Source organism: Falco cherrug, chromosome Z, assembly GCF_023634085.1.
Source record: "Falco cherrug isolate bFalChe1 chromosome Z, bFalChe1.pri, whole genome shotgun sequence".
Taxonomy (NCBI): domain Eukaryota; kingdom Metazoa; phylum Chordata; class Aves; order Falconiformes; family Falconidae; genus Falco; species Falco cherrug.
In genome coordinates, this window is record NC_073720.1 from 36022175 (window position 1) to 36036212 (window position 14038).

The 14038-nt window shown below is 37.9% G+C and overlaps 1 protein-coding gene across 3 annotated transcripts in view; it reads left to right on the top strand.

Moving 5' to 3' along the window:
- Window positions 1–14038, top strand: part of CNTLN (centlein) — a 198014-nt gene that overhangs the window by 16722 nt on the left and 167254 nt on the right. For all 3 annotated transcript variants that reach the window (XM_055699169.1, XM_055699168.1, XM_055699170.1), the window contains one exon: window positions 1350–1438. In XM_055699169.1, coding sequence (XP_055555144.1) covers window positions 1350–1438 — 89 coding nt within the window. The remainder of the gene's footprint in view (window positions 1–1349; window positions 1439–14038) is intronic.

Here is a 14038-nt window from a genome sequence, read left to right on the forward strand (position 1 = left end):
AGTTAAGATGGAGTGATTGTCGTGCACTAGAATTGATACTGCTTGTAAAGTTCAAGTCTGCTTCCTAGAAAGCAAAACTGATAGGGAGCAAATGAAAAGACAAGACAGCAAAAAATAGAAAAAGCAATTTCTGCTCCTGTGATTTACTCTAATCACACAGTATGTGTTTTTTATTGACTCTGTGAGGCCTGTCAGATTCGTAGTGCTGTTGAGCTGTTTTGTGTCTTAGATGACCATTGCTTTTAGCTGTTTCAAGTCATGGGTTCACTGTGACCAAAGCTGTGATCTGTTCTTATTCATAAAAAATGAGAAAGCGGGAAAAGTAGAAATTAAGTGGGGAACATATGAAGAAACCAGACAGTGGAAGTGAAGATAGGAACTCAGGTCTTCTGTTTCATTTCATAGTCAGGATTGATATGGACTTGTGCAGAGATGCGATACTGTGTTGTTTGTTTAGCTGATTTTAGTGAGGTTCTGGTTTACTAATGGTACCTGTTTCCTCCTTCTCCAGAACTTGGCTTATTAATTCCTAATTTTATAGCATGTTTGGTCTTAGTCCAGTCCATGGTTTATGTCTGTATGCTTTCTTATTGTTCTCCTTGTCTTCATGTTTTGCTGATTCCCTCCCCACCCTTCCAACATTTTTATATAATTAACACATTATGGTTTTCATTTGTAATATAACTACATCAATATTGATGCTTCCAGTAATAACACTGTATTGGAGTAGAAATAAACCAGTGAAAAATGAACAACTTATGTGTATTAGAAAATATAAATACAGAAAAGCTTTTAGCTGACAACTAGTTTTCACGAATTAAAGTAAGTGTAATTTTAAAGAATATAGTTTTCTTGCTCTCATTTGAGAACTTTTTCAGCTTTTATATAATGCAGGTTAGCTGAGTGTCTGTTAGAAGACTGTTTTACTCTCTGTTATGAAATAAAGTCTAAGAGCTGCCCATGATAAAACTTAATGTTAAAGCATGTATTCCAGGCTCAATGACTATTAATAGAAATTGTATCCTGCTACTGGAAATACCAGTAATTGCTATAGCAAAAGGCAGCCTTGTTTGAATAATGTCCATTTCTGCTTCCTTATGTCACATTGTGTACTCTTTTATTCTTGATTGTAGGTCTTTTTCTTCCTTCAAAATCTGTATAGTTAAACTTTGTTTATTCAGGAGAACTCTTTGCCATGTTTTTCTTATTCATGGGACTAGCTGGAGTATTCTGAGTAGAATAGAGGGCTTTTCATAGTTGTCTTTTGAATATGCACACTATAACTTTGTAGTCTATAAAACGCATAGCATACACTTAAATTTTTTTTATTTTTTTTTTTTTCCCCTAAGGCTGATAAAGAATTTGTGTGGTCTCTGTGGAAACATCTGCAAGTGTCAAGCCCAAATCTTACTCAAGCTGTCAGTTTGGTTGTAGAAAGGTGAGTTTAAAGATTTAACATGATTCTAAAACTAAACACACACCCCACCACCCCCACCCCCCGATACCATATTATTTATCTATATAATACAGAACCGTGTAAGATTTTAAAAATGTGTTACAAAGTTCTGTTGTTAAATTTTGTCAAGAGTACCTAGTATTTGTTGCAAGTTTCCTTTTTTGGTGTAACTTGAAGTATACTTCAAAGTCTGTTCTCAGTAAGGTTGCTGTGCTGCAGTTGAATTAAATTTTTAAATTACAAATGTACTGCATATTCTGTTTTTCTATGGAGGGAGCAAAAGGAGGTAAATTACATTTTCTGGTGTCAGAAGTGGTTGCCTAACAGTTACATACCTAAGTCATGTTTATCTACATTCTTAAAGAAGTGAAAGGCTAAGATGTGGTAACAAAGAAACGACTATGCATTTTAATTATTACTCCTCTGAGGATATTAGTGATGGTGATTTCCCTATGGTACTTACATACCATCATCTGAATGCTATAAATGTTAGTTAGTCATCACAGTATGTGATTGGTTTAGAACGCTAATGTTTACAAATTGAGAATTGTTGTAGGCCAAAGATAGGGCGAATGTGACTGAGTTGATAATATGACTATCAGAATTCAAACACTTGATTCTGTTACGGACAAAAGATTTGTCTGTTCTGTCTCTCAGGGTGCTATGAGTTCCCTCTTTTAAAATGGAAAGGAGGACTTTTTTTTTTTTTTTTTTAAAAAAGTATTTTAACTTATTTAAATGACTTGCCAGTGTTACTTTGGAAGCTTGTCATAGATCCAAGAGGGGTCCTGCCTCCTTTGGGTTCCTGTTCGGTGCTTTGTTCTTGTGAACATACAAAACATGCCTTTCATCTTCCTCTTCTGGACTTGATCAGTAAATGTTCTTCCACTTCTGAAAATACAACATTAAGTTCTTTAGCTGAAAGTCCATTCATTATAGTGCAGTCTCATCTTCTGCATTACATAAACCAATGAAAGTTTTGTCCAAAAATAATGGTGTGATCATATAACTAGAGCTAATATTCTAAAGCATTCATATCCAGAGGAAGAAATTGATGGTATAAGCACGTGCAGCTTGTGAGACAGCTGTTACCTGAGAGTTCACATGTGGTCACCTGCGATCGTGTCAAAAAACTTCTGGCTTTGTACTGGTACACTTACGGGCAGAGAATAGCAGCTCAGCTGTTAGGACAGTGTAATAATTTCACACTGCTTGCATGTTTTGATTTGGGAAGCCATTTAAATGTGTGAAAAATATTTACAGTGTCCCTCATTTATGTAGAAATACAGATTCTTACAGATTTGTTTAGTGATAAAATTTGGTCAAATTTTCGTGAGGACAGTGATGGTAGTGTTGATCTTCCTTCTTCAAACATAAAAAAATGCAAGAACTGCTTGAAGTATATAAACACAGTATCTAATGTATGTAAACATGTATTTACATGCATATAAGCACGAGTATTTTGAAAAAAAAAATTTTTGTCTTAACAACGTTTTCTAGATAGTTGAGCGATATGGAAAATTTTAGCTCTTCCACATTAAGCTTAATAAGGTAGAAACAGAGATGTTCAGGCTTATTAGCATTTCTATTCATGTTGCGTATAAAATAATCAGGATATTAGGATAAATTGAAGCATAGAGATGTTAGATCTCTGTTGAGATCTCTGTTAGATCTCTGTTGAGATGTAAGGTCTGATCTGTGTATGTGCTTTGCACTTTGTGTAGAGGCTGGTGATTGGTACTCTTAAGTGAAAGTGTGACAACATACTTCCATTAAGGTGCTTGTCTAATTCCGTTCTCTCCTCTTTCAGAAGAACACTGATGCTTTATACCACCTTTCATGCACTCAAGGCTGTATGTCTATATCATACCTTTCCCATGCTTCTCAGAGTTATGGAATTAAGAAAGAAGAAATTCTTCCACATCATCATTTTAGGTGTTACTACCACAGAGAATCCTGAAGTAGGTTTGGATAAACCCCATTGAGTACATAGGAATTTTGTTAGTCACAACTTTGAACTTTGGGGTTGCTTTGATTTGACAGATGAAGAAATAGTGTGCATTTTTCTCTTTAATTGATGTAGCTTCAGCTCTTTTGCTTGAGAAGAGTCTAATTGCTACTTCGGAAAGAAATTCTAGCCCAACTTTACTTGTGAATTTTCTGCACAACCAAATTACAGCCCCATATATTCTTTCCTCACTTTTCCAGCTATAACTTTGTGTAGTCTTTTCCTAAGTAGCTTCTGTTTCATGACTGGACTTCTCATCCTTTCAAAAGTTTCTGTCTTAGCCCCTACCTTATAGCAGTATTTTTTTTTCTTTTATTTATATTGATACGTTGTCAGTTTACCTCAGTTCCAACAGTTATAAGCAAAATTATTCTGAAGCATATCACTCAGGGGGTCTGTGCTGCTTACAGCCTGGTTTTCTATATTTTACACAATTGTATGAGACAAGAGCTGGAAATTGAAAATTTACATTGAATCTGATAATAAAAGAGCTTGTGTTTTCTTGAGAGACATTTTTCCCTTCTCATCTATATTAGGAGCAACACTGACCTAACTGTATCCAAGTTGATAATGTTTTCCATCTTGCCCTGGCTTACCAGGAGATTCTGAGAAAGATTCAAACAGAATGAAATGGATTTTATACTTTTGTTGTTTCTGCTTGTGACATGGGTACTACCAATGTTTGCATAGCTCAATTTTTCAGTTTGTTCTTTCCATCAAATATTTCATAACTGAGAAACTTTCAGTGCCCACTAAGTCTCTGTTATAAACTACCTGAGATCAGAAGCCAGCTACCTAATGGAAGCAGACAGAATCTAAGAAAGCATAGTCCTGTGTAGTCTAGATCACATATATAATGAACCAAACGATATTGTCCAGTGGATTTCAGTCTTTATATTGATGAAAGCAACAGCCAGACTTTCTTCAGGAGATTGGTGGTGGGAATAAAAAGATGCAGGTGTGAAAAGACAAAGTGTTCACTTACAACCTTGTACACCCCAGATGTGTGATGAACTGCAAAGAAAATAGATGTTAGGAGAAGTTGAGTGGCAGGACTAGCCATACTAGTCAGGTAGTTTGTATTTGTAGCATTAATTTAAGTTTGTAGCATTAGACAATTCCTTATAATAGACTCTGGCCTGATTAAGAGCCTGTTTGACAGATAGTTCTGAAGGGCCAAGGGGTCCAGGAAGGCTGGAAATTCTTCAAGAAGGAAGGCTTAAAAGGTGCCAGGAGCAAGCTGTCCCCATGTGCCAAAAGATGCTAGTGGGGAGGAAGACTGGCTTTACTGAATAGCGAGCTTTGGCTGGAACTCAGAGAAAAAAAGGAGAGCTTAACTCCTTTGGAAGAAGGGGCAGGCAACTCTGGAGGACTATAAGGATGTTGTGAGGTTATACAAGGCAAAGATTAGAGATCTGAAAGCCCAGCTAGAACTCAGGCTGGCCACAGCTGTAAAAGATAATAAAAAATTTTTTTACAAGTATGTTGGATGCAGGGGTTGAACAGTGCTACGAAGGACGAGGAAAAGGCTGAGGTACTTAATGCTTTTTTTGCCTTGGCCTGTGATACTAAGACCAACTTCCCTCTGGGTACTCAGCCCTCTGAGCCAGAAGACAGGGATAAGGAGGAGCAGAATGCAGTCCTCTCAGAGTCCAGGAGGAAATGGTTAGAGACCTGCTGCTCCACTTAGGCATGCACAATCTATGATGCCAGGTGGGATCCACCGGGGGCTAGTGAGGGAGATGGCAGAGGTCCATCATTTATCAACAGTCCTGGCTAACTAGGGAGGTCCCAGAAGACTAGGGTCAGCCAGTGTGACATCCATTTACAAGAAGGGCAGGAAGGAGGATCTGGGAATCTATAGGGCTGTCAGTGTGACCTCAGTGCAGGGGAAGGTTATGGAGCAGGTCATCCTGAGTGCTGTCATGTGGCACATGGAGGACAACGGGGGTATCAGGCCCAGCCAGCAGGTGTTTATAAAAGGCAGGTCTTGCCTGACGAACCTGATCTCTTTCCACAACAAGATGACCCGCCTAGTGGATGAGGGAAAGGCTGTGGGTGTTGCCTACCTGGACCTTGGTAAAGCCTGCGACACAGTCTCCCACAGCATTTTCCTGGAGAAACTGACTGCTCACGGCTTGCATGGGTGTATTCTATGCTGGGTTGAAAGCTGGGTGGATGGCTGAGCCCAGAGAGTGGTAGTAGACAGAGTTACATCCAGCTGGCAACCAGTCACAAGTGGTGTTCCTCAGGGCTCAGTCCTGGGGCCAGTCCTGTTTAATGTCTTTATTGACGATCTGGACAAGGGGACTGAGTGCACCCTCAGTAAGTTTGCAGGTGACACCAGGCTGGGGGAAGCGTTGCTGTCCTTAGGGCAGGCAGGCTGTGCAGAGGGACCTGGGCAGGCTGGACCGATGGGCCGAGGCCATTCCTGTGAGGTTCAACAGGGCTCAGTGCCGGGTCCTGCCCTTGGGTCACAACAACCCATGCAAGAGGCCTGGGGCAGAGCAGCAGGAAAGCTGCCTGGTGGAAAAAGACCTGGCAGTGTGCCCAGGTGACCAAGAAGGCATCTTGGCTGGTATCAGATACAGTGTGGCCAGCAGGACCAGGGCAGCGATGGTCCCCCTGTACCGGGCACTGGTGAGGCCGCACCTCGAACGCTGTGTTCAGGTTTGGGCCCCTCACTGCAAGAGGGACGCTGAGGTGCTGCAGCGTGGCCAGAGAAGGGCAACAGAGCTGGGGAAGGGTCTGGAGCACAAGTCCTATGAGGGAACTGGAGTTGTTTAGCCTTGGGAGGAGGCAGCTCAAGGGGGACCTTATCACTCTACAACTACCTGAAAGGAGGTTGCAGCAGGTGGGGGTAGGTCTGTTCTACCGGTTAACAGGTGATGGGACAGAGGAAACAGCCTTTAGTTGTGCCAGGGGAGGTTTAGATTGAATGTTAGGTAAAATTTCTTCACTGAAAGGGTGGTCAAGCATTGGAACAGGCTGCCCAGGGAGGTGGTTGAGTGACCATCCCTGAAAGCATTTAAGAGATACGTAGACATGGCACATAGGGACATGATTTAGTGGTGAACTTGGCAGTGTTACGTTTACAGTTGGACTTGATGATCTTAAAGGTCTTTTCCTACCTAAATGATTCTATGATTCTATGGTCTTTTTTCAAATAAACCAGGAAAATGTAAAAGGCATAATTTGGGGGACATAAGGGGGAATTAATAGTAGATTTCCATTATTTGTCTGCTATTTTGAAGTGCTTTCATGGTCCCAAAATAGAAGTTTGCCTGCCCTAAAATTGTGAAAATGTAGCTGGTACCTTTTTATGGCTGTGCTGTTGATTCCTGTAATACACGGATGATATTTTACTTTTCAGCAGTCTTTGCAGTTCTTGCTGGATAACTGTAACTATATTCCCATTTTAATATTCAGATATAAACAAAAAATTATCTTTACTGTGCAAATGAGAAATGCCTTTGGGATATGTAAAAGCCTCCAGGTATTTTCAAACAAGCCATTGTAAAAGTACTACTCATGTTAGTATACTTTCCAGCTACTTTAAATACTATTGATCTCAGTATTATGTAAAGAGCATGCTATTTCTAGTTCACTGCCTTTTGAAACATTCTTTTTTTTATGATGATGAGTTGGGAAAAAAAAGTGCTAGAAAGTACCTTTTACAGGTAAGTGCATGTGTAAACTCAAATAAATTTGGGATTCAGATGAGAGTATCAAAGATTTTGAAATATTTTTGTAAACTTGAAGATTTTTCTCTTATAAGACATGAAATCTTGAGAGGTCAACTGACTCTGGTTTTTCTGTAGGGCTTCTAGCTGACTCCTTTCATTTCTTCTGGAAGGGACATGTGGTAGGATTCATTAAGGATCAAACTGGCAGTGGTACGAGACATGGTAAATTTAAATGGGGACTATATTTGACTTGCAGATAGTCACATTTGGCAAGCTTGCCTTACATAAATGTTTTTCTACACCTAAATGCTAAATGTGATGTGTCCTGGAAGTCTTAACAAAGAGCAAGAATGGATTTGTCATTGCTGGCCACTCTTAGAAACAGTGGCAACCTTAATGTTAGAGTCAGTGATTAAAGAGTTTTGTTGTTCTTCCTGGGGAGTTACCTGTGTCTAAAGCTGTACAAATGGATAAAAACATGGCTGAAAAGCAGGCAGTCAGAAATAACCAAAGAATTTTTGGAAGGGTAATCACAGGAACCTAGGCTGTGGTTTGCTGCATCCTGTGAATAGCAAATTGTGGAAGAAACATTAAAGAGGTTGACATAGATTCCGTGCTGACTGATGATACACAGATGTACTAAAAATGACAAGTAGTTTTTGTGTAAAAGGATAAGTGAATGTGCTGTATGAATGAGCAATATAGATTGCTGATGTTAATTGAGATTTAATTAAAAAAGCTGTATCTTGCATGTTTTGAAGGGATGATAAATAGCTTTCAGAAGCTTTCTTAAACCACTTACCATTTTACTGTTGTGCAAATTAACAGGAAACAGAATGACAGGAGCAAGGAAGTAAACAAGATCCAAGACATTTTTAAAGGCCATTACCATTTTGTCACTCTGACTTTAAAATAAAGTGGACTCCCTAGTTATTACCACTCAATAAAGTGGACAGAATAATAGAGCATAAGAGTACAACCTTTCTATCTAAGGTCAAATAATTGTGGTTTTTCTACAGTTGATGAAAGTTTAATATCCTGTTTCATTAAAAATTCTCAGAACATTGAACATAAGTCAACATTCCATGGAGAAGAAGGTATTATGCAGGTTGCATGTGTGCATATCTGCATATCGGAGCACAAAATATTGACATGATAATTGCAGTCAAGCCTGATTGAACAGTGGCCTCTGGGAATTCAGCTGGTGTTGTACCAACTGGATGGCTGCTCAGGACACAGTTTGAAATGCAAGGTGCAAGTTAGCACTTTATTCAGCACAGGCAGGCATCATTTAAAAATCCTTGGGGGAAACCCTGGTGATGTGCAGATGTTAAAGCAGTCTGTTCTGAAGTGCTGATATTTTGAACACTGTTAAGAGACTTGTGTATTTTGGATGAAAAATGTTTGCAAAATTATTATGAAAAAATGTCACTATTTTCTTTACTACTGTAGTGTAAAAATATGTTTAGTGTTTTACGTACATTGCTTAAAATAAGAGGCCTTAATAAATCATTTAATGAATTAAATCAATCAAGTCAGAGATGCAAGAAAAATTACTTTTCTGTGATGATGCTTTTCCATTTTGATACATATAATGTAACATAGAACTGTTTCTATAAATAATTTACCAAGGAAATAACTTCATTTTACAGTTTTTCTTTAATTAGGTCTTGAATTCTTGTGTAAAGAAACGAAAATAGTCATGTGCATTTTTTCTATATAAAGAAAACGTGCCTTAGAAAAGTGAAGAATGTGTGGTATGGATTTAAATTCCTTTTTTACTCCATGCTGTCTAAATCTTGTAAAAGTACTGTATGTATGTATTAAAAGAAAAAAAAAAAGTGTGTCAATTACAATTCATTGTGAAGTATAAGGAACTTATAGACTCTGAAGTGAAAATAGTTTCCATTTCATAGTTTATTTTGCTATATTTTTTTATCTTCTTAATAGGTACATGGAAACACAGTAAGGTTTCTAGTCGAAGATTAAGGCACAGGCTCTGTTTCTGCTAACCACTGACTGCAGCCACAGGAATCTGGCTGTACACACTAAATTACAATATTGGTGCCATATTTACAGTAACGTTGACAGTCTGTGCTCTACAATTTCACATTGCACAAGGGCGATTAATTATCTATTTAATACCAACAGAATGTATGCACTTGTGTAAGTCTGTAAAATAGTTGGAGGTTGGAAGACTGGGAGAGATAATTATCAAAATAAATGCTGTGTCACACAAGCTGGTATTTTGTAGCCTTTCTTGTTCTGCAGCCTTTTTTTTCAAAGGAATACCTTTCAAAAGTAACTATTCCTAGAAGCATTTCATTTTTAGTAATATAGGTTTACTGTTAAAATATAGCCTTTGTTCTTTTACCGTACAGCTCAAAATTTGCACCATAACCTTAACTTTATTAGCTAAGGCCAAATTTGTAGCTCCATTTTTTTGTTTGTTTTTTTGAATCCTGCTGTTTGTAAAACTGGAATGACATATTCCATGAAACATGTAAACAGTAAATTAAATTTATTAGTTAAAATTATTTTCATTTAGTTGATGTAAAAATGACATATACAACTCTGAATTACTTTTTCTTGACAAATGGTTAATTGCTTGACTGATTGAGACCTGTGGTAGGATACAAGATGCCTCTTTTCCCGGATGGTTTTTGCTGAAGATTTTAGGAAACATGGTGTTTTGTAAACTTCAGCAAGCTTTTATTTTTTTACAGCCTTAAGGTTTTTCTAGTGCATATTCTGGTTTTGTACCTCATCCATAGTTAAGCGTTTCCTCATAGTCTAATGTTTCATTTTTGACAAGCCATTAAAAATGTGCCAAACCTCAGAAATATTATCAAGTCCTGTTTTGTAGAGCATAGCATGACACAGGAAAGAAAATCATGACACAGGAAAAAAGATCATAACACAGGAAAAAATGTTAAGCTTAAGAATATTCTGTCAGTTTCTTCATTTTTTTGGGAAGCTGAATCTCAATAATCTTTGCAGCTAAATACATCTGTGTTAAACATTTAAAATAGGTAGTACTCAGGGGAAAACTGATTGGAGCTTAAAACTTGTACAAATTGACAGCCTCTCTTCACTCCATTTTTCATCCTAAAGAAGTCTGCAGATATTCTTAGCTCACATCATTATTGCTCATCAGTGTTTCTAATTAGCTAAACAGGAGTTTGTCTCGGTCATTGATCATCATCAGCTTCTTGACAGTGCTTGAATTCCACCCCCCCACCCCCCTCACCCCCCATATTCCAGTGGACTTTTTAAAAAATATTGTAAATATGTATCAGCTCAGTTAATAAAATTGGTCAAAGATTTTTTCTTAATATTTGTTAGCCTTCTAAAAAAGAGGAGGTGATCGCTGCAAGTCTTATCAAGTCTCATTTCAAGGTTCAACAGCAGATCCAAATATGACGTGTAAGTTCCAGTCGTACTACCATGAGTGTCTGTGGGGAACTGTCCTGTAACAAGCATTGGAAGCTGTCCTATGCCACCAGTAGAAGCTGCTGATAAAAGTTCCATATGAGGTTTCAATTTATGCTTTAGGCTTCTGACAACAATCCATTGTGTGCTTAATTTCTGATAATTAGGATTGGTTTTTTTAGCTATAGGTGGTAACTGGTCAAACTATTTTTGGGGACATTACTACAGCCTGTGCTATCTAGAGAGTCTGAAAGAAAACCTCAGAAAGCCAAGACCCCTTGAATTTACTTTTAAGTTTTCCCCCTCATTGCAGTGGCGATAGATCTGGTTTTATAAACTTGGCCCTTTAGCAGCTTTGTTCAAGGGACTGTTTGACTGAGCATTGGATAAACAGGGAAAATACTGTGTTTAGCTAGAAATGCATTTTGAACCATTGGCTAGTGTGTGCCTGTAAAACAGGCACATTTTTTTGATTCAGCAAAGTCCATTTTTTCTCTTCAAATCCCAGGCTTTATTCTTGAAACCCCTTTTATACAGACTTGGCGTAAAGTCACGGGGCTTCATAAATTTTTGACTACCAGTAACACCAGAATTAGCTGTGCATACTACTTAGTTCTCTAGAGCAGTTTGTTTTTATGTGTGGTTCTTAGCTGCTTTATTCACTTTCTTCCCATTCTTTCTTTACAATACTACCAATAATGAAAAAACAAAAACCCCCAAAACCACCAAACCCCACAACTATAGAGTTCTTTTGAGGCTTGCTCTGGGAAATCTACCTTACCCATCAGGTTTTCAGATCAATTAATGCATTAGAAAACAAGTTTAATAAATTTCTAAGTTGTGATTGCATAGATGAGTTAAGAGGCTAGTTAATTTTCCAGTATTTGTGTTTAATTTGGCCTTGTTTTAGAAAAGGCTGACTTTGTGAGAGGAGATAGCGGTTAGAGGAACTGGGAAGACAATGGTGTATTGTGAATGGCAGATAAAGAATTAGTGGTTAGAACAATGGCTTATTTTAAGTGGAAATATACAATAAAAACAGCTGAATTAAAGTGGAGAGGTAAGTACATCACTGTGGGAACAAAGAACTGATAGTACATGTCGGCCAGCAGTTCAGAATACTTTTGAGGGCCAGAGGCAATGCTATTTAGTGGTTCATGGGGCTTTTGTGTGTGTTTGTTTTATTGTATGATTCTTTCTGTGTCTGCACATTACTGTTTTGTAGTATTTAGTAGTAAAGATCTGCTTTGCTTTTCGTCTTCTGAAGCTCTTAAAATTTTGGATCAAGCAGTTATGCACATGTGTAATCTTAAGTTTGTAAGTTGTCTAGCTGTAATTAAGACCTGAGGAAACTTGGAGTGCTATAATACTTACAGTGTAAACACAGATTAATACAGGTCCCTCACTTTCAGATAAATTACGGTGTAATGTGCTTATGGGAGATACATTCTTCCCAAACTATTTGAGGTTTGTGTACTTCAGCTATTATCTTTGAAAAAGGGTAATTGGTGATAGCCTTTAAGGACCCCACAGCAAAGTAATTAAGTATGAAGAAGCCTTGATATTTTTATACCAGAGCAGCTTTTGGTTCCTTTAAGTTGTGGAATAATGTACAGTACCTATCATGAACCGTATACCTGTTTCAGGAACATGCACAAACTTTAGTGATAAATATTACACAATAATCTGTTTACACACATTTCTCCTTACTACCTCCTAACTTTTAAAGTTCTTTAATATCTTTCAGTACATTTCATAAGCTTATCAGAAAGTCTTTTACCATTTTTTAAAAAACCTGACTGAGAATGTGATTTCTGTGAACTAGTTATGCATTATAAGCAGGGTGAGTCAGTTTAATTAACTGTCATGTGTTATGAAACCTGTTTGTTGTTTTCGCTCTTGTACTCAATTTTTTATCCTTACATTTTTTTTCAAAGGACATCACGGTGTAACCTTTGGAATACATCAGATAACTTCATATCTTTGCATGGATTTCTGTAATTGCAGTCTATTTAGTTCACTTTTAGTAGATGTTCAAAGAGCAACTATGAAAAACTGGCTGTACTGTGTATTTCACTGCTCATGTCTTCCTAGTAACCTATCATGACAATTCCTTGATGCTTCTGATGCGGGTGATCATATGAGGTCAGGGTCTGATGTGCATTTTCTGTTAAATTTCTGTCTTAGTTAAAATGTTAAATACCTTTCATACATGAAATGTCTTTTGGAATGCTTGTTGAACATTCATTGTCACAGCATTCTCCAGACTATCAAGCTGCAACAAAGTCTTTTACCATCTCATACCAGCACACTCTTCATGCCAGTCCCTCTGCTGCCTTCTCCTAGTCCCTCCTCACCCAGGGTGCACTCTCCCTCTCCTCTCTGCTTCTTCCCTCTCTTTCTTCCTCGGCTGCTCCCTCTTCATTGGCTGCCCAGCGTCTTCCCAGAACCAGCCACAGCTGCACCTTATCTACATTGGCCAACCCACCGCCCCTGAAGCCAGCCCACAGCTGTATGTTTTCAATGCTAAGTAACCCAGCTTCATTCCTCTACAATTCCCCCTTCTTTTTTTTTTTTCATCTCTTTAACATTTCATACCTTATGTTTTTAACAATCATCATAGCCTTTTTACAAATAATTTTTTCTTACAGTCCTCTATAATTCCTCTGCAATTTATGGTTTCACTCTTCTGTGATCATTACAGCTCCTGAATTACTTTTTCATGGAAGCAGATTTTTCTAATGCCATACAACTGCTTAAGATCCCATATATTTTTGTTTCTCCTAGCTAACTAATTTAAATAAATGCATTTTCAGCCAGGTTTTTTTTTTTTTTTAACCTTTCTTCCAGTGCTATAACGCACCAGTGCTGCTGCATTTGCAGTAGGAGCATGCTACTTACAGTTATGATGCCTTGAGACCTTGATTTCCAGAAACCTTGCTTAAATTCCATACAATTTTTACTTAATTCTTTATTTACTCACAGTCAGACTGGATACTTTAGTAGTCGTAGAACTTTATTTTAAAAACCATTTTATTGGATGGCCTGTGGAGACAGTGTGGTTTAGCCTTTAAAATCATTGGTAACAGTAGAATATGCAGTAATACATAATAGTGGAGAAATATAATTGCCCATATATCTACTGTCCTTATTGGTCACTGTTCCAAAATACTGCAGCAGATGAAGCCTTTTGTGCACAGCTGGATATTGTCATCTGCTTTTGGTCAGATTTACAGACTCATGGGTAACATTCTGCCTTCCACCTCTGAAATGTTCCCATTTTGCTAGAGCAGAAGTTGCACAAGTAGGACTCTCTGGCTTCCAAGGGTGGCTTGTATCTAGCCATGATGAAAGTTTTTAATTGTGTTGTGAGAGCAGGGGTAATTTGAATGAGTTTCTACTTCTCTGTCACCAGTGGTGCTGGGGATGGCTGAAGTATTTGGCCATTTTTAGGGA